This window comes from Anolis sagrei, chromosome 1, assembly GCF_037176765.1.
Source record: "Anolis sagrei isolate rAnoSag1 chromosome 1, rAnoSag1.mat, whole genome shotgun sequence".
In the NCBI taxonomy this organism is placed as follows: domain Eukaryota; kingdom Metazoa; phylum Chordata; class Lepidosauria; order Squamata; family Dactyloidae; genus Anolis; species Anolis sagrei.
The window spans coordinates 106,197,984-106,218,833 of record NC_090021.1 but is presented as its reverse complement, the minus strand read 5'-3'; the positions used below and the strand labels follow the sequence as shown (position 1 = coordinate 106,218,833).

General features: G+C 36.1%; 1 protein-coding gene across 2 annotated transcripts in view; it reads left to right on the top strand.

Annotated features, from left to right (window-relative positions):
* Positions 1-20,363, top strand: part of ZNF292 (zinc finger protein 292) — a 35,521-nt gene extending 15,158 nt beyond the window's left edge. The window contains exons 5-8 of one of the 2 annotated variants that reach the window (XM_060753001.2): positions 5,213-5,415; positions 10,037-10,173; positions 11,318-11,459; positions 12,240-20,363. In XM_060753001.2, the coding sequence (XP_060608984.2) occupies positions 5,213-5,415; positions 10,037-10,173; positions 11,318-11,459; positions 12,240-19,445 (7,688 nt within the window). In that variant the 3' untranslated portion in view covers positions 19,446-20,363. Of the gene's footprint in view, positions 1-5,212; positions 5,416-6,173; positions 6,955-10,036; positions 10,174-11,317; positions 11,460-12,239 lie in introns of those variants that run through there. The other variant, XM_060753003.2, reaches the window with a different exon arrangement.
* The last annotated feature ends 487 nt before the right edge of the window (positions 20,364-20,850 follow it).

Below are 20,850 nucleotides of genomic sequence, written 5' to 3'. Positions count from 1 at the left end.
CTTCCTTCACTGTCCAGTTTTCAGAAACAAACATGGAAAAGGAAAATAAGATGACCTAACTTTAGTGTCTGGTGATTTAGCTTTACACTTTAAGATCTTGTCAAATTCTCTGTTTCTACTTTATACATAAAACTATATGATTGAGAGATAGATAGATAGATAGATAGATAGATAGATAGATAGATAGATAGATAGATGTATGTATGTATGTATGTATGTATGTATGTATGGGGTGTCTTTTTAATTTGGGGGTGTCAGATCTCTGTTACATTCTAGATAGTGGTTGGTTCTAAGAAAGTCTTTGGAATTAAACATTTAACTGTATGAAAAACTATAAAAAGTTAACCTGCAGTGCAGTCTTAATGGTTTGCTGCCTAGTATATCAAGCATCCAGGTGACAAAATACAAAGCTGTGGTAGCAGCACCTTTTGTCTGCTCTGGGTTTAAGCACTATTGTAATTTACTGCTAGGAGGTAAAGATGGTTCTAGGCCATGCATTTAGTCATATTTCTCTTAGATTTGCACACCTGCCTCTCCCAGATTAATTTTCATGTATTTAAAAGTATAAACAAAGAGACACAGAGAAGACTGTTACATCAAACTGCCATCTGTTTATTGGCAGATTGGGTTGCTGGTATTGTTTCCAGTTCCTCTGACATACTTGTATCTATTTCAGTAAAATGGGAATAGATTTAAGATAGTAAGTTTTTTTTTGTATTGAGTGTAAATTGAAACAATATATTCAGTGCTATTATATTTCTCATAATACTATGGAATTTGTAATAAGGTAACATATTTGATGTTATAGGATACAATTTTCTTCAGTTTCCCAAGAGCCTTTCCATTCGTATTGCTCTAGTAAGAATGATTTTATTCTCATAGAAATCTCACATTCTCTGGTTTGTTTCCATTTTGCATATTGATTTTTAAAACATGCCTAAATTTGAGTACAGCAGAAAAGAAAGTAATGAGAATATTTATGGAATTAATTTAGTTTTCCATCTCCTTAAACCACCCTCAGTTTTCAATATAGTCTGTAGCAGGCATGGGCAAACTTTGGCTCTCTCGGTGTTCTGGACTTCAACTCTCACAATTCCTAAAAGCTAGTAATTTGCCCATGCTTGGTCTATAGGGTTGCCTACCACTTTCAATGTTTGGGTTTTTTTGTTTTTGTTTGTTTTTTGGTCAATTTGGGGCTGAAAGAGAAGCCTCTGTGTATAGTTTGTTTAGCACTGAGCTGTACGGATACATGGAGGAATATCAGAACTGTTCATTGTCATGTCAATCTGCACTCATTGCCTTCTTTTCAGGGATGTGAAAACTACAATTATGCATTGCAGAGACATAAGGCCAACCTCTACATTCTTGAATCTAGTCAGAGCAATGGTTATATAGCCATTATTGTTCTTATTTTCCACAAAAGGAAGGCATGCAGACAATAATTTACAAATAAGTGAGCACATGATAACAAACATACATACAGGTGTTCATACACACAGACCTCTCTCAGACACGGGAATCATGCAAGTCCAGGAAAAGTGGCGAGACAAGTTTGTGGAATGCATAGATATTTGGAGGTGCAAGGGAAGGCCAGCATAGATATGGTCTCCCTGATATTTTCAAAGTTAGTTGTGCTTTCCTGATAGTTACTCATCTATTATTTATCTGCAGTATGTATTAATTCCAATTTTCATTTACCTATACATTCCAAACTATGCCGTTAATATATAAATTATGTACAGTTTTGTCTTTAAGCCACCATTAACTTGTATTTACATATTCTGAAAGTTCTCTTCACAGATAATGGTTTGAGTTTGGATACAAAAGAACTGTAATAAGGACATTAGAAGCCTAATTAAAACATATTTAAACAGCAAAAAATAGGTGAAATAAAATAATTCCTAAATGGAAAATTAATTATTTCAAGGCTTATCCCATTTCTTTAAAGACAGTTGATTGCTGGGAGGATTTTTATAGAGATAAATGCAATGTTCCTGGTCTAAAGATCTGAAGGCCAAACTGAGCAAAATTTATAGTACCATAATATTTATTTTGGTCTCAGGTGTCAGTTTTTCAGACATATACCATGGAAATTGAGATTGCAGTGCATTTGTAAGAGGAAATTAAACCTTGACATTAAAACTTTAAATGTTAATAATATTGATGTAGTAGTTTCCATTAAAATCTCAAGGCCTTTCTGTATCAGATTTCACTGATAGCAAATGTTCCTCTGTTACAAGACAAACTACATGAAATGGTAAACACTGTGGTTGAAAGGATTATTTAGGCTTGTGGGCGGAAGAGCAAGGCTGAAAGAAACAAATGTAATTATTCACTGGATAATTATGAAAGTGGTTGTTTTTGATTAGATAGAGAAAGAGAATATTGGATGAAATCAACATTTTGTTTTAACAATGAAAACCCTACTACATTTAGAACTTTATTAAATTGAAGTGTTTACTTCTAGTTAACATGATGACTATCTGTCAGCATTTATAGTGGCTTTTCTAAGTACAATAACACCTGAGCAAACTACTGTTCTTTCATGAAATATACATGTTGCACATTGGCGGTTTTCAGAAATAAAATACTCTGAAATTACTGTCACTTATTTCTGTGGCTACATCCTTACTCAGACACCTTTGTAAAGTTAATTTAATTTACCGTATATACCGAATACAAGGTGACGGGGGATATAAGATGACCCCCAACATTGAGTTAAGGGGATCTCATTTGGGGTTGGGACCCACAGTTTAAAAAGCAGTGATCTAAATCAAGTCTTCTTACAGTATTTCAGCTGAAGGCATCAGGTAAAACACTTCAGAAATACCAGCTCAGTACATTTTATTGAACAATTTTTGTCAAGCCTTTTCCACAGACAGGCAACCCCATTTTCCATTTATAAGCACACCTCTGGTTTCATGTAGAGTTTTCTTTCTTAAAAGAACATTCCCTTCCCAGTCAACAATCTATACACATAATGCAACTTGTTTAAATCAGTATATTGATCCAGAAAAAAAGTGGTAAATTCTTTAGTCAGCTACTTTTGTAAATCATGTTTTTCATCTCTCAACTCAGATGAGATTGTCACCAATTAATCATATAATGGATTTTTTAAAATTGGTAACAATGCCAGACCTGCTCCATTCATCCCATTTCATCACCTTGCTCTCTGAAAGGTAATTAAAGCAATTAATTTACCTGAAATATTATCTGCTTTAGTATTACATATAAAACTACTTAATCCAGGAAGTCCAGAGGAAGTCTGTACTGGCATTGATTAGAATTTACTTTCTTAATCTTTTAAATAAATTTAATTAATTTTAGCATCTTAGCCTTGTTGATATAAGTAAAGTTTTGTCTGTGACATCTCTTTCATGTTGTAACTTTATGTTTAGAATCGTCTGGGTTCTTCTCTGGTTTCTTATTCAGTCTTCCTCCTGAAGGCCAGCTTCAACACTTGATTCTTATATATTACAGTGTTCATTTGCTCAAAGCAACATTTACAGTGATTTTACATTTTGGTGTTTAGTTTCTAATTTAAAATCTAATTTAAATTCTTTCTCTTGCGCTCTCATTAATTCACTAATTATCACTTTCTCTAGTGGCCAGCGCACCATGTATCAAAGTAGGATAGGCTTTCTCACTTCTGTCGTGATGCAGCTAAGTAAAACATTTCCCTAAGTTCTCACAGATACGGTTAGCAAGGACTCATGTACACAGGTAAAAATAAAATTGTATAGCTTGATTTCCATTTCTTGGCTCAAAATCACAGTTTGGTAGATTCTTGGGAACAAGCTTTTAGAAATACTGATGGATGATCTTAACAATCTTTTAGTTATGTCGTTCTGTTATAATGTTTCTACTGAAGTATTTCATGACAGAATCCAAAACAGTTCATTTCAACTTTCTTCTCTTTCTAATTTATGCCTTTTTGAATAATAGTTATGTTTAAACACAGGGATGTTTGTGCAGAAAACAGTAGCACTATTTATTTTCCATATATAGCTTCAAACTAGTTGATATAACTGGGGGCCAGTTTGAAAATTGGTTCAGAGAAAATACTGGGTGTAAGTTTAGGTTTATATGCTGTCTTTTTCAATCTTTGCATGGATTTTCTCTCCTCACAGGAAGATGTGAACAAATCAACTAGATGGTCCTATATTTATTTTTCTATATTCCTATACTGAGAGTGGCTGTATAGTGGAATGAAATCATATTCAGTCTTTACATGTTTTGGAGGGTATCCATGTAATTCAGGGGCGTCAGACCCATTTTCATTTCAGGCAATGTTAATCCTATGGTTGCTTTCAGGGGGCCATTGAATCCATGACTGGAGCATCTATGGATAGACAACCAACTATAATTTAAATACATATTGACTGGTGCTCTTTTTACCCAATTGGGGTTCCCAGTTGCTATTGAATGACAACTTCCATCACCATTGATTTTCTGCCATGTGGACTGGGGATAATGGGAATTTCAATCCAACAACCTTGTGGCTCTGAGGTTGAGGAAAAGTTAAAGAACATTATAAAGTTAGACATCATACCCACAAACCTCGTATTTAAATGCAAACCCCTCTAAAAGAACAAACTGCAGACTTCCAGGTGTATCACAACTCCCATCAGCTCTAGTCACTATATCTAAGGATGAAAAATAAAGGCAGTATAGTACAGCATCTGGTGGACCACATGAAATGACATAGTGAGCCAGATTTGGCCTGCAGGTCACATGTCAAAGCTAACTAACACATGGCAAGAATTGTCTTAATTCCTGTGCATTGGTAAATATTTAATTGGTATATTCCAAATTCATCTCTTCTAGGTGGGCAGGCACACAACTAGTTGCCCTGCTCAGCTTTGAGGTCCTAGTATTTGTGTGAGACTGTCCAGTTCTAGGAATGGTTTCAGTTTGTATTCAACTGAAAAAACTACACATATCAAGATAGCGAATAATGGAGCTCTTTCTACTTCATCACTACTTCATTTTGAAGCCGTTTAACTGTTGTCTTATCCATTTGGCTTATTGTACTTTCTATCATTAAATTATCTTATCATGAAAAAGAGAGACATGGTTTTCTGCTCAAAGTGGGTTTCTCACAGATATTTGAGCTATTTGGCATGTTTACTTTTAATTATCAAATACTCTAGATTAATGTTATGTGACTTGCATGAAGAAATGAGAATATGTTTAATTATCTGTCTTTCAGTGAATGAATTTTTAGCCTTTGAAGGCTCTGTGCTACTGGATATGCGCATTAAGCATTTGATGAAATCAAAGCAATTAACTCAAGCAACTGCCTTAGCAAAGGTGTGTTCTGACCACCCAGAAATCAGCAGCAAAGGTAGTTTTAAGCAAACCTACCTAGTCTGTCTTTGTTCTGGATCACCAAATGAAAAGCTAATGCAGGAGGTGAGTATGCTTTATATTGAGTTCATTTTTAAAAGCATCAATGTTGGAAGTCCTTTCAAGAGTATAATAATACATGGTTTAAGGGTGTGTGTATAGTGTGCACATATACACAGTTAATTTTGAATCATACAGTGTAAGAGAAAACACTAAGAGGTATTATAGAGATGTTTTCCATTATATAGCATTGTAACACAACTCTCACTCTACTCTTTAATTCTCCCTTTGCTTTCCTGACAAAGCTTGTAACCTGAGTACAGCTTGCTATACCAGACTGGACCAAACATAGCATGTTTCTCTTGTGTCTTATGCCTTTTTCCCCCACCCAACTTCCTGGAGACTTTTTATCATGTCAGAAGTGACTTGAGAACATACTGTAAGTCGTTTCTGATGTGAGAGAATTGGCTGTCTACAGAGACATTGCCTAGGGGATGCCCAGATGTGCTATCATCCTGCTGGGAGGCTTCTCTAATGTCCCCATAAGCTAGAGCTAACAGATGAGAGCTCACCCCGTCTCGCAGATTTGAACCACCTACCTTCAGGTCAGCAGCCCAGCCAGCACAAAGGTTTAACCAGTTGTGTCACTGCAGACTGGGAGCAGGGCAGAGGAGACTATCCTCACATTCATGTTGGGACACAAATATGAAAAGAGTCCTCCATAGCTTGAAGAAATTTATTTTTTGGACTACCACTAATATAGCCAGTGGCCATGCTGGCTGGAGGATTCTGGGAGTTGTAGTCTAAAACATACATTTTTCCAGGTTTTGCAACATGCCTGGTAATCCAACCATCAGAAGTGAGTGCTTCAATTTGTGAGCTCAAGAAGCCAATTATTTCCTCTTGTTTCATTTTATTCCTCACTTGATGCTATCCAGAATAAGCAAGGTATGTATGTTTGTGTATGGACCATATACATCTTGACTTCTCACGTCAGCCACTGCTCCCACTGCTAAACCCCCCTCTTCGTATTTCATCAACACATTTCTAGAAGAAGAGCCTAGAAAAGTTACTTTTTTAAAATTGTTTGAAGTTTTGCCCTTATGAGATAACTTTTTTGTCTGCTTTGACTCAACCCTTTAAAAAACAAATGCTATATTTATTAAACCGCAGACTTTTGAATTATATAAAACAACATCTAGAGAGAATGTTATAAATTATGACATTACTAAACTACAATTAACAAAACTACATACTACATTACAAAAATGTAAACAACACTAAAGATGGATAAAAGACAAATTACTTCCAACTTACCAAGTCAACCTTTCCAGCAAGTATCTCTTGTGCAAGCCAATGTGGTGTAATGGTTTGGACATTGAACTATGATTCTGGAAACCAGAGTTTGAATCTTCTCAGTCATGGAAACATGCTGGATAACCTTGGGCAAGTTGTATTCTCTTGGCCTCAGAGGAAGGCAAACAACCCCTCCCTGCCAAACAAATCTTGCCAAGAAAACCCTGTGATAGATTCATAAGTTGAAACTATTTGAAGACATTTACCACTTCATCACACTAGAGAAAAAATCCACTTAAAATCCAGTTTCTGCCTCCTGCAGAATTCTGGGGTTTGTAGTTTTGTGATGCTGTTAAAGGCTCCTCCCTAAATTACAAACCCCAGAATTCTGCAGGAGGCAGAAACCGGATTTTAAGTAGATTTTTCTCTAGTGTGATGAGGCCAGAAATAACAAATCCCAGTAATGTGGAATAAGGTGCTGGATGTATTGTAGTTCTCTAATTTTTAGGATCTCTAGGCTTCATAATATATCTCTTCTCCCTTGAACCCTTCCCTAAATTATGCCACTGAAATTAAACAAGGTAGAAGTAAACCTAGACTGGATTTTTGTGTTCAAAAATATCACTGTATTCAGAGTTAGTACTCAAAATGTACTCCTCACTTACTCTTTGACTTTTCAATTTCTTTATGTTACAATCTGGAGTTGAAATTGATTTAACTGGAATTATTTCAACAGTTACAGTGTTGAGTACTGTTTACATATTAAGTGATAACAATGCCAATTCTATTCAGATTGGTTTCAGGTAATACAACAAAACGTGTGGGTGAATACTTAATTGTGGCACTGTATAGTGTAATTAAAGCATTGAAATCTCGATCTGATCCTCTGAGTCATATCACCTTTAGATTGCTGAAATTGTTTCTCTCAGAAAACGAGGAAAACGGGGCACACAGAAGACTAGAATGGCAGGGATGAAGGTGCTGACCTAGCCTTCTCCATTTATATATGGAAGGATTTTTTTAATAGAAGAACACTTAATCCTGAGTCTCCCATCTGTGTAATGAAGTAGTATTGCTCTGGCAGATAACTTAATCAGAGATGAAACATTTTTAGTATTTTAAAACAAATTAGTTATTACTGATTTGTAGCCCACTTTTCAATCTTTAAAATGTTCAGTATTTATTTTCTTATTCTCACAACTACACTGAGGGGCCTTCCAGACAGGCCCTATATCCCAGGATCTGATCCCAGGTTTTCTGCTTTAAACTGGATTATATGAGTCTACACTGCCAAATAATCTGGGGTAAACAGAAAACCTGGGATCAGATCTTGGGATATAGGTCCTGTCTGGAAGAGCCCTGAGAGGGAGGGGAAAGTGTTTACTTGTTAGTAATATGTCTGTGCCATCAAGGGAGTATGGAACAGCCATAAACATTTATTGGGTAACACTGGAGTGCAGATCTTTTAAAATACCCATAGCTGCTCTTCAGCCAACATAGGTGTGGCAAATGGAACCTTGAATTTCAAACTTAGGGCCTGAGCAATTTTGTTTGTGCCTTCTTCCCTTTAGAGCATGTACAAAATTAATTGTTGTGTCCTGTAATGTATTTGACCGTCATTTCCATCCGCTCCAATACTGAGTGATGACAGAAACTTACATTTAAAATAGCTAACTAGTACTTAGTTGGAAAAACCTGGCTTACAAGTTGTTGCTAGATAGCTACCTAAATCCTATCAATGTCATCTTTATTCTTTACTTTAACACTTATTATAAAAAGGTCAGGTAAAGGTTTCCCCTTGACATTAAGTCTAGTCATGTCTGACTCTGGAGGATGGTGCTCATCTCCATTTCTAAGCAGAAGAGCCAGCCTTGTCTGTAGACACCTCCTAGGTCATGTGGCCAGCATGACTGCATGGAGCGCCATGCAGTACCACCGGAGCGGTACCTATTGATCTACTCATATTTGCATGTTTTCGAACTGCTAGGTTGTCAGTAGCTGGGACTAACAGCGGGAGTTCACTTCGCTCCTGGATACAAACTGCCAACCTTTTGATCAGCAAGTTCAGCAACTCAGCGGTTTAACGCACTGCACCACCAAGGGCTCCCATATATTATAATGGTTATTAATAATTGATAGTGGATTATAATTTATCATATTCTTTAAAATATATTATTATTATTTTATTATGGCTCTTGCTATTGGAATAGTGCCACTCATATTTCCATATGAAAATTACTTTGTATTGTACAAGACTAGAAAGATGGGGAAGTACATTATGATTCCCTTTAATGCTTTTGCTATGACATTTTAAAATAAACTCACAGGATGGGGAAATAAAAACAAGCTCTAAATATAAAATGGGTTTTCACATCTCACTTCTATAAATTCTTTCTGTCCCTTTTGTTAGGAGCACAAGTAAGAAGTACAACTAATTTGTATCTCCTCTCCCTTTTTGCCTGGTTTACTCTAAAATGTAATACCTATTAGTGTGAGGGGAGTGTACTGTATCCTTTTATTGTTTATTTATTTATTTACCCTATTTATATCCTGCCTTTCTCAACCCCGAAGGGGACTCAAGGCGGCTTACATAAAAGCAGTTATTCAATGCCTTAGCAACATACAATTCCAATGAACATTAAAATTAAAATTAAAACATATTAAACATTTTAAAACACTACATTAAATATTAAAACCACACCATCCACTATAGGATGCCAGTCCGTAAAGCAGGGACAAGTAACCTTTTTCAGCCCAGAGACCATAATCATCTTCAGGGGACACACCATTAGTAGGACAAAATATCCCATTGGCTCCTGCCAGTCTTCTTCTCCAGAGCTTTAAAACTACCTTCAAACCTTGGTTTAAAGCTGACTATTTTTAGAATTAACCTCCATACAATGTAGTATTATAGCATGATGTGAAAAGACTAAGAAGTATAAATCGGAGGGGAAAGAGAAGGAAGAAAGACTGTACAAGTCCAAGGTCTCCTAATGGTACATCTGCATAGTGCAGTTACACCTTTATTTCAAGCCCTTTTCTTCAGGTATTAAGACAAAGTCTTCTGGGTCTCATAATCCTTTCAATTATATGTTGAACTTTCATGTTTGTAATTTTGGGGATAACTTTTACAAATAGTTACATACCATGAGTGTTATAAAAGTACATGGAAACTGGTTTTTTCTGTTAACTGTACTTAAAATTTGATTAGTATTGATACACCGCATACAGCTATTTGTTCTCTCTTTTACTTTAAAAAAACAGTCCAGATTTTAGGATTGAAATATTAAGGTATTGGGTACTTTGTTTCTTACATTTCATGTTATCTGATTATTTATTATTTGAAAACAAATTTGATTCTTCCGTGCTTTCCATTTTTATGTCTCTTCAGATTGCAGACATAGACTGCAAAGATGCTTTAGAAATGATCTGCAATCTAGAATCTGAAGGAGATGAGAAGAGTGCTCTGATTTTATGTGCAGCATTTTTATCTCGACAACTGCAACTAGGAGAGATGTATTGTGCTTGGTAGGTTGGAATATCTTTCCATTTGAGTATCCCAGATTATGACAAATATTCAGAGTTATTAAAGAAAGTAGTGTAGTAGAAAATGCATTTTTAGTCATAATAATAGATAACTTCTTCATGAAGGTTCATGTGACAGATCGGACATTGCAAATGACAATATGAATGTGTTTCTAACAACAGCAACAGCAGAAATTAGAGATAATTTTAAGCATATAAAATTTTTGGTTTATTGGTAATTTGGGGCCTAGTAAAATATCTCCTTATTTCATAGGTAATGAGTTTGAGATGTTTCCTGTTGTTGCTTTGTAATGTTTGATGTGTTACATCAGCATTCCTGAGAAAGATGGCTGCTTGGTACAAGTTATGAGAAAGGAGCAGTTCACAAGAATGTGAGTTATCCCTTTTATTGCCCAATCCAGGCAGGAATCTCATAGATAAGAATGGCTTTACCTTCAGCATTTAGAAGTGCTAAACCAGGATTGGAAATTGAAAACATGTTTTAATCAGGGGTCGCTCTACATTTATAATTGGTCCACCTAAATATGGTGAAGACCCCAGATCTCATCTGATCTCAGGATCTAAGCTGTTTCAGCTTTGGTTTAATACTTGGCTGTCATAAAATAGCAGGTGCTATAAGGGGAATTAATTGGCTCACCATAAAACAACAGATTTGAAGGCACATGCATTCCATTATTAAAAGAAAGCTTCAGGTATAAGTTCAGAAACTATGATTGTTAATCACTTGTAGTTTTGCCTTGTTCAAAATTTTCAGATTAATTAGATAACACAATTTTCCCTCATGTAGCGATCTTTTGATATATGCAGCCTTGATTAAATCTAGGTTAGACATTTCTCTAAACAAAATGGTGCCATTTGTAGAAGTTACTCTGACAAAAGGTAAGATACACACATTCTGCCTTTACTGTGCTGTATTTTTTCTGGTTACAGATTCTTATAAAGCATAGAATTTGCATTGAGCATATAAGAAAGTTCATATTAATGTATATTATAAAGTTAGAACATGTAAATTAGCATCCCTCTTCTTAAACCTCCTCATTCCCCAGCTCATCAACTGAAAACTAATTATAGTGACAGTAGTATTTCTGCATTAGCGTTTTTTAACTTTGCGGAACTTTGTTTTCAGGGAACTGACTCTCTTCTGGAGTAAACTGCAACAGAGGGTAGAGCCTTCTGTACAAACTTATCTGGAGCGATGTCGTCAACTGTCTGTATTAACAAAGACAGTGTACCACATTTTCTTCCTAATTAAAGTAATAAATTCAGAGGTAAGGCTATGCTGCACTATTACTTTCAAGATGATATGAATTGAAAATAAAATCTGGGTTGAAAAATAACTCCACAAGTCACTGAATGCTATCTACCAAGTGCAGTCATCTTACAGAAAGAAATGTAGCTCTGCATAGTCCTTCAAATGATATCTGCCTGCAAAAGCCAAAAGTCACAACTTTCTAGAAATCGTACTTGTTCCTGTCCACAAAAAGTACTTTGCACAATTGTATACAAATATAGTATTTATATACTATACTATAGGTATAGAATATAGAATAATAAAAGTTGGAATGAACTGCAAGTTACATACAAAATTGAAGGGTTTTTTTTCCCAGCAAAGTGTTGATTACTGTTGCCGGTTGGATTACATTAACAGATCAGATTTGATACAGTATTTGTATTCACAGTCAGCATCTCCTTATAATGCTTCACAATTCAGTCAAACACCAGAGTGCTCCCTTTCCCCATGCTATCCTCTGCCTGCTATTATTAATGTATATGTGGATCATATTTATGTTCTTAAATTAACAGCATTCATTTCCAAATTCTAACTGGGCTTCATATAGGAATTTTGGGTGTCTGTCAGAATGAGCTACAATAGCAAGTGAGTTGAATACTGAATTCTACCATTTGACTTTCTAGAATAATTAACTTATTTAAAATCTAATTTTAACTGATGTCTGTAAAGAGCAAGGAAGAAAGAAAGTGTGAAGTAGGCTTGCATAGCATTTGTAAACACAGAGCCTTTATTCTTTAATCTGTCCTTTGCTTTACAGATTGATGCTGCTGGACTTGCAACTTGTATTGAACTTTGTGTAAAGGCATTGCGTTTAGAAGCTAGTGAAAATACAGAAGTCAAGATTTCGATTTGCAAGACTATATCTTGCTTATTGCCTGAAGATTTGGAGGTTAAACGTGCTTGTCAACTAAGCGAATTTCTACTTGAGCCTACTGTCGATGCTTACTATGCTGTAGAAATGCTGTACAATCAACCTGACCAGAAATATGATGAAGAAAACCTTCCAGTACCAAATTCATTACGCTGTGAGCTTCTACTTGTATTAAAAATGCAGTGGCCTTTTGATCCAGAATTTTGGGACTGGAAAATGTTAAAACGCCAATGCCTTGCTTTGATGGGAGAGGAGGCATCAATTGTATCTTCCATAGATGAACTGAATGACACTGAAATGCATGAAAAGATTGAGGACTGCCAAGATGAGAACAAAGATATATCCATGAATGGGCTTTCCGGATGTTTTGATGAAGCTACAAATTTGCTTAGAAGCATTCGAGACAGAAAACAGAAAAACAGAGAAATAAAAAAATTGAGAGAGCGAGGATTTATATCTGCTAGGTTCAGGAACTGGCAAGCATACATGCAGTATTGTGTGCTGTGTGACAAAGAATTTCTTGGACACAGAATAGTTAGGCATGCACAAAAGCACTATAAAGATGGAATTTATAGTTGTCCTATATGTGCGCAGAATTTCAATTCTAAAGAAACTTTTGTTCCTCATGTAACACTGCATGTTAAGAAGTCTAGTAAAGAGAGGTTGGCCGCCATGAAACCACTGAGGAAATTGGGAAGGCCACCAAAAGCAACACCCACTAGTGTGAACAAAAGGAACAACACTGTAGTTAAACAAGAACAACGTCACATAAAAAAGAACAACCTTTATGGTGCAGATTTCATTGTTTTTAATGATAATGATGGCTCTGATGATGAAAATTATGAAAAAGACAAATCATACATTCCAGAGATAACACCAGTCCAAAAGCCATTGCCTGTTAATGAATTTACTTGCCCTGTTACCCTATGTAAAAAAGGCTTTAAGTACTTTAAAAATTTGATTGCACATGCAAAAGGTCATAAAGACAATGAAGAAGCTAAACGCTTTCTTGAAATGCAAAGCAAAAAAGTAATTTGCCAGTACTGTAGAAGACATTTTGTAAGTGTTACTCACCTTAATGATCATTTACAAATGCACTGTGGCAGCAAACCCTATATCTGTATTCAGATGAAATGCAAGGCTAGCTTTAACAGTTATGCAGAACTTCTTGGTCACAGAAAAGAACACCCAGTCTTCCGGGCAAAGTGCATGTTTCCTAAATGTGGAAGGATTTTCTCAGAAGCATATTTGCTTTACGATCATGAAGCACAGCATTATAATACATTCACTTGCAAGTTTGCAGATTGTGGAAAAGTTTACCGTTCTCAAATGGAATTAGACAAACATATTGAAGATCACACTAAATCTGAAAAAATGCTACAGTCTGCTGGTGAAACTATTGTTCCTCAGCCTCTAAAAGGTAATGATGATGAAGAGTGTATTTTCCCTCAGCCTTTGGAAAATAATGAGAGCACTGAAGAAATCCATCCAGAAGAAGCATTGATGCTGCTCCCTGAAAATAGCTTAAATAATTGTGTCAAATCAGAAGAATATGTTGCAGAGGAGATTAAAGATATATCGCTTTTGGCTAAAAGAACAAAAATGTCAGCAAGTGAACCAGAACAGATTAATCCAATTACCACTGGAAGTGCAGAGCAACACATAAATGCTCCAGCAAAGCCAGAACAAGTAGTTCTCACCAGCAGTGCTTTAATGCCTCTCTTGGGCCAGAAAATACGAGAAAATATGGCAAGAAAGGGCAAGCTGCTTCCTGAAAGTATTAAAACTGATGGCAGTGCATCTGTTATCCAGCAGTTATGCTCAACAGTAGAAGATACTTGTAATGATCTTCCAATTTCCCAAGAAGCCAAGGAAGATGGCAGCATTAGTGAATCCCATACAATTTCCATGGATTCAGTTAAGCTTGAGCCCCAAGTCCTTTCAACAAAAAGTCCTGAAGAAGAGAGAAGCCATTTACCGCTCATGCAGCACGAGATAGATTATCAAAATTTGTCTCCTTCAAAACCTCAACTTGAAGAAAACATGAAGACTTCTACTAATCTCTACAATCTCCCTATGAAAACTTTAGAAGGAATTACACTTGCTCCAGCCCAGAACAACTTAGGCACACCTTTTGTTCCAGTCTTACCATTGGCAACTCCAGTTCAGAAGTTCACCTGCCAAGTTGAGGGATGTACTCGGATCTACAATTCTTGTCAGAGCATTGGCAAACATATGAAAACAGCACATCCTGATCAATATGCTACATATAAGATGCAGCGCAAGAACAAAAGAAGTAGAAAAACAGACAATTTGCAAAATCTGCCAAGTGATAGTAAAATTGTTTATTTCTTGCCACCACAAGTGTCTACTACTAGTAGTGATGTTTTTCCCCAACAAGTGAAAAACAGTTTGAATTCTACTTGTACAAGTCAACTACAGCAGTTATCTAATGTTCTTTTTCCAACACGTTTGGAAGGTATGACTAATTCATTATTACCTCATGAAAATGGTATGAATGCAGGTCTGTCTTCCCATATTAAAAGTGAGACAGAGACTACACTAGACTCCCATATGAGAAGTCTATCTAATGCAACATTACCTTCTCAGTTGGATGAGCTGGAAAAACAAGGCATGCCGCTCAACATTGACAGTGGTTCAGATCCTTTTCTTCCTTTACCTGCAGAAAATGGTCCAATTTCTCTTTTTTCTTCCCCAGCAGATAACTGTCCACCTTCTGTGTTTTCACAAATGGAAAATAATATCAATCATTTTTCCTCCCAGCTAGAAGGAAACACTAATTCTTTTCCAAAAGATGAAAGTGTTGATGTCCTTTTCCCTTCACAAGTGAATAATGAGAACTTCAGTGAAACCTCTCCACAACTCCTGGTAGCAGAAAAAGCTAGAAAGGATAATAGACGAGGTCCAGATGGAAAAGACAAAAAACCAAAGCATAATAAACGGGCAAAATGGCCAGCAATTATCAGAGATGGCAAATTTATTTGTAGTAGATGCTACAGGGTTTTTTCCAATCCCAGGTCACTTGGTGGTCATCTTTCTAAACGATCCTACTGTAAGCCCCTGGATGAATCAGAACTTTCTCCAGAAGCTCTACAGCTGAATGGGCAATCTTCTCTGCTTGCTAGTATGATTCTTTCTTCAAATGCTTTAAGTTTACAGCAACAACAGGAGTCAGCTTTTAATCCAGAAGTATGTTTTAAAGAGCCATCGTTCCTACAGCTGCTTGCAACTGAAAATCGGTCACCTGCTTTTTTGCAGAATTTGTTTCCACGGCCCAACATGACTAGCCTCAATACAAGTGAAAATGATGAAGGAAGTGAAATTATTAAACAGGCCTTGGAAACAGCTGGCATTCCAAGTACTTTTGACACTACAGAGATGCTACCGCATATAATGACCCCCAGTTGTATCACCAGCAGTTCGCAAATAAATGCAACAATTTTGCCAAGTCCTGGTGTGTCTCCCTTGTTACCAACAGTTTGCAACCCAACTACCTTGCTAACAGACCAAAATAGAACATTTAATGCCAAAATTTCATCAGTAGAAGAATGTAGCAGCTTTCCAGTATTTCCAGATGATTTAATACTCAAGACTATTGAAAATGGCTTGGGTTCCAATATGGTTTCTGATTGTGCTGCCCCAGCTCATAATTTTGGAAACAACAGTTCTCGGGTTTCAGTCATCAGCAGTATCAAAGGTTCGGAAATTTGTAGCTTGAATAAAAAGGGGGCCAGTAGTTCAAAGAAAAAGAAGAAAACAACTTCTTCCTTACTTGTGCCTAACATTTCACAAAAATTAGAAATTAATGATTTGACATCATTGGAACTTCTACCCAGAAATGTTGAAGACAATGTGCAAATTCCTGCAGAAAACTTCCGGTCAAATATACTGGCAAACTGTGAGGCTGAAGTGTTAATAGAGAACCTTACACAAAAAATGAGTAGTGTGGACAATGAATTAACTGCTAGTGTTAAAGAGAATTTCAAAACTGGTAATGAAACTTGTACAGAAATAGCTCCTTTGTTAGTAAAAGATCTTAATAGTAACTCTCAAGTCACTCTGGGCTCCTGCATTGAAGAAAATTCGAATTTAGATCCTTCAGAGGATAATATTATTCAAAATTTTCAAAAAACCCTTGAAATAATTAAAACAGCAATGAACTCCCAGATTGTTGAAATTAAAACAGAAGTCCAGGATGTGTCAGTTGAACCATCAGAAAGACTACAAATTAGAAATGTTGAGTGTGCTTTGGAAAACTTTTCCCAAAATCTTCAACCAGCTGAACCCAGTGAACAAATAGTACACACGCAGAATACTGTTCTTGCCAAAACTAATCTTTCTCAGTCAGAAACCTCTCTGAAAGATGATAGCCAAATCATGGAAATTTTAGAAGGTTTGAAAAAGCTGAAATTGGAAAGTGAAACACCAAGTCAGATATTTGACAATATAATTCATTGTCTTCCCACAGATGCGCTGTTGCCACAAATTCTTGTTCCTGTCATAACAGCTGAGAGCACATCTCTTGTCCAGCCATCTTCAGAAACACGTCTTCCCATTGTTGAAAAAGTCCATAAGCCGTTTACATGTCAGGCTCCTGGTTGTAATTACAGCGCTATGACAAAAGATGCATTATTTAAACACTACAGCAAAATACATCAATACACTGCAGAAATGATACTAGAAATCAAAAAACACCAATTGAAATATGCTCCATTCAAGTGTGTTGTAGCTTCCTGTCCAAAAACATTTACTAGAAATTCTAACCTCCGGGCCCATTGTCAACTAGTGCATCACTTTACAACAGAGGAAATGGTAAAATTAAAACTAAAAAGGCCTTATGGAAGAAGACCCCAGAATAAAGCAGCAAGCATAACACCAAGGACTGTTGAACTGCAACACATTGAACTAAAAAAACATGTGTTAATGGAATGCAAAAATCAGTCTCATTTGGCTGAGGAACCTGAAGTAAAAGAAAGAATGTATATAGAATCTGAGAAACTTCCAGAAAAAGTGGTGCCAGAAATATTGGTGCCAGAAAGTATTCCTGCTGCTCTTGAAAAATTAGAAAAGCCTCCCCAAGTAGTTCCAATTCCCCTAGAATTTCATAATGCTGCCACACCTACTACTATTACACAAATTCAGCCAAAAGTACGTAAGATTAGAAGGCATAGGAAGGAAAAGGAAGAGAGAAGAAGCAAGAAAACAGTTCAGAAATCTTTGGAAAACCCTACTACGTATAGTCCATACAGACCTTACAGATGTGTGCATCAAGGCTGTTTTGCAGCTTTTACAATACAGCAGAATTTGATTCTTCATTATCAGGCTGTCCATAAATCTGATTTGCCATCATTCTCTCCAGAGGCAGAAGAAGAAAGTGAGCCAAGCAAAGAAGAGGATATTAGAAAAGAAGAGGATTGTGATGAAACTGAAAACACAGTAAAAGAATTCAGATGTGAAATGAGAAATTGCTCAAGGATATTTCAGGAAGTCACTAGTCTTATTCAGCACTATATGAAGCTTCATGAGATGACTCCTGAGGAAATTGGGAGCCTGAGGTCATCTCTGGGTGTTGCCAGATTCCCTTGTGATCAGTCTGAATGTAAATCATCCTTTACAGAATATGTGAATTATATTATACACCTTGAGACCCATCATGGAATAAAGATAAAGCAGAACAAAACCGATGATGGCATGTACAAGTGTGACTGTGAAGGCTGCGATCGTATTTATGCAACAAGGTCTAATCTCTTACGGCATATTTTTAATAAGCATAATGAGAGACATAAAGAGCATCTAATAAGGCCTAGAAAGTTCTTGACGCCAGGTCAGGAAAATATTTCAAGCAAAGCTAATCAGGAAAAGAATACGAAAATTAAACATAAAGCGTTAAAATACAGAGCAGGAAAGCATGGAAACAAAATAATCAGGATGAGACGAAAGAGAGTTATTGCCTTAGAAAACAAGAACTTAAAAATAAGTCAGGACCCTGAGAGCAAGGCATATTCTTTGAAATGCGGCAAGTATGTATATTCAATAAAGACTCGAGAGGAGGCTTTATCTGAATGCCCAAACAAATTTGTAATGCAGTACCCCTGTATGATAAAAGGCTGCTCATCCGTTGTCACAAGTGAAAATAATATAATTCGGCATTACAAATGTCACAAGCTGTCTAAAGCATTTACTTCACAACATAAGCACCTCTTAGTTGTCTCAAACAAGTATTCAGATTCGGCAGAAAAGGAAGCACCTTCACTGAAAGAAGCAAGTTCTGACAAAAACTGTGATTTAAAAGACTTGGAGCCACAAATGTCGGAGGCAGCCTCTGCAGATGTGGAATCCGCACCACCTGTGGCACAGAAAGAGCCTGAAAAGGATGAGAAGGATGAGGTGGATGAGCTTGCAGAACTGTTCATTACTAAACTTGTAAATGAAGACCTCACAAATGCAGAGAACCCTGCAAAACCCTCTCCTGATGTAAATAGTGACTGTCAAGAAACTAGCTCTTCCATTTCAGAAAAGCACAGTGCAAGCAGCAATTTAAAAAGGGCAAGCAAAGAAAAAGATCCAACACAAAAGAAAAAGAAAAAAGTTGAGAAGCAGGAAGAAACTGTGGCTGTTGAGTTAAATAGTGTGCACAGAGAGACGGAGACAGCAGTAGCTGTTCAAACTACTGAAGACGCGTCTTCAGCTTTTGACTGGAGTACATTTAAGCCGATGGGGTTTGAAGTGTCTTTTCTCAAGTTCCTTGAAGAGTCTGCAGTGAAGCAAAAGAAAAATCCAGAGCGGAGCTATAATCACTGTGGAACTAGGAAAGGGTCTCATTCAAACTCAAGGAGATCTAATGACAGAAACTCTTTTGCAAAAACACGATCGTGTTCGGAAAATGCGACATATGTACAGTTTACTAATCCCTCACAATTTCAGTGTAGTGGTACTGTAAAAATAGTTTTAGATAAGACTTTTAGAGATTGCACTGAGCTTGTGTTGAACCAGCTTCAGAAAATGAAACCTATTGTCAGTCTGGTAAGACTTGATGGACATGGAGAGGCAAATGCAAGGGTTACAAAATGATCGGGTAATATGAGTAGACTCCTTGTTCCAACAATTGGTGTCTAAATGTGACCTGTACTGCATTTTTAAAAGTAGGAAGCCATTGATCGTGATACTGTTTCTTAAGGTTTTCTTTTGAAGTGATTTAACCTTGCAAAATCATGACAATTGTCATGTAAATTTATTTGTTTTTATCCCTATGGGACTTGGAACAGAATCATTGTTTCAGTTTTGTAAATAGTTTATCAAAACCTCAATTTTTTTATCAAATGTCCTTTTTCCATGACTGAAATCTTTGTGAAATTGTCTGTGGTATCTTTCACCGGTCACTGCTCATATATAACAGTACTTTTTATTTGTAGATACATTTTTGTATATATTTATTATTGTAAATCATTTGCTGCAGCCAGCAGTCTGTATGTCTGAAATATTAAATGACACATTTATATTCAGAATTTTAATTTGTAATTAAGTGATCATGTTTTTTTAAAAAAAATGTTCTTTTAAACTTAAAACTTTTTGAAGTAAAGACTAGATAAGTCTACCATATCCAGTTTATTTTGCATAAGGTGTGTGTACAGGACAGAAACTTGATCAGATCACACATGGGTAAAATACATACTGACACAGTTGTATTTGTAACTTGAAACATCCAATGTCTTTGGGTGGCATTCAACTATAGTTCTCAGACATTTTCATACAACTGCACTTGCATAGCTTTTAAGTGGGTCTAAAACTTTTCCACTTCCATAATATAATGGAAATGTAAATTTAAATAGTTTGCTGACATTGAAAATTTAAACATTTTGGTATTGAATAACCCATCGTGAATGTGATAGAAAATTAGTAGTGTGGAGCACTGTATATATTTGAGGTGGTGATTTGTGAAGTAGCCCAGTATTGCCTTAAATAAAATCACATTTCAATTCTTGTTTTATACATGTTATCTTACAAGGATCTTTATTTTCACTGTTCCTCTAAGGGAATTTTAATAACATTTCAGTGCTGAAAGTAAACATTTCTTGATAGCCATAAGAAGAACATTCTAGTTGAGTATCCTCTGTTGAAAATAATATACTACTTATAGATTAGGTTTCATTCTCTATTTGTACAATATGCCTTTCCCCCCACAGTTCCATTTGGATTTTTATTATCATTAAGGCACTGTTATACTAGGATTCTTTCTCAACCTGGGGCCTCCCAGATGTTTTGGAACACAAAACCCATCATTTCTGAACATCGGTCATGGTGGCTCAAGCTGAAAGTAATTGAATTTTAAGACATCTGCACATTGTAGAAGCCTGAGGCCTTTCCACACTCTAAAACTGTAAAGTGTTACTGTAACATAATAATAATAATAATAATAATAATAATAATAATAATAATTTATTTCTTACCTTCCTCTTCTTATAGCTCAAGACAGGTT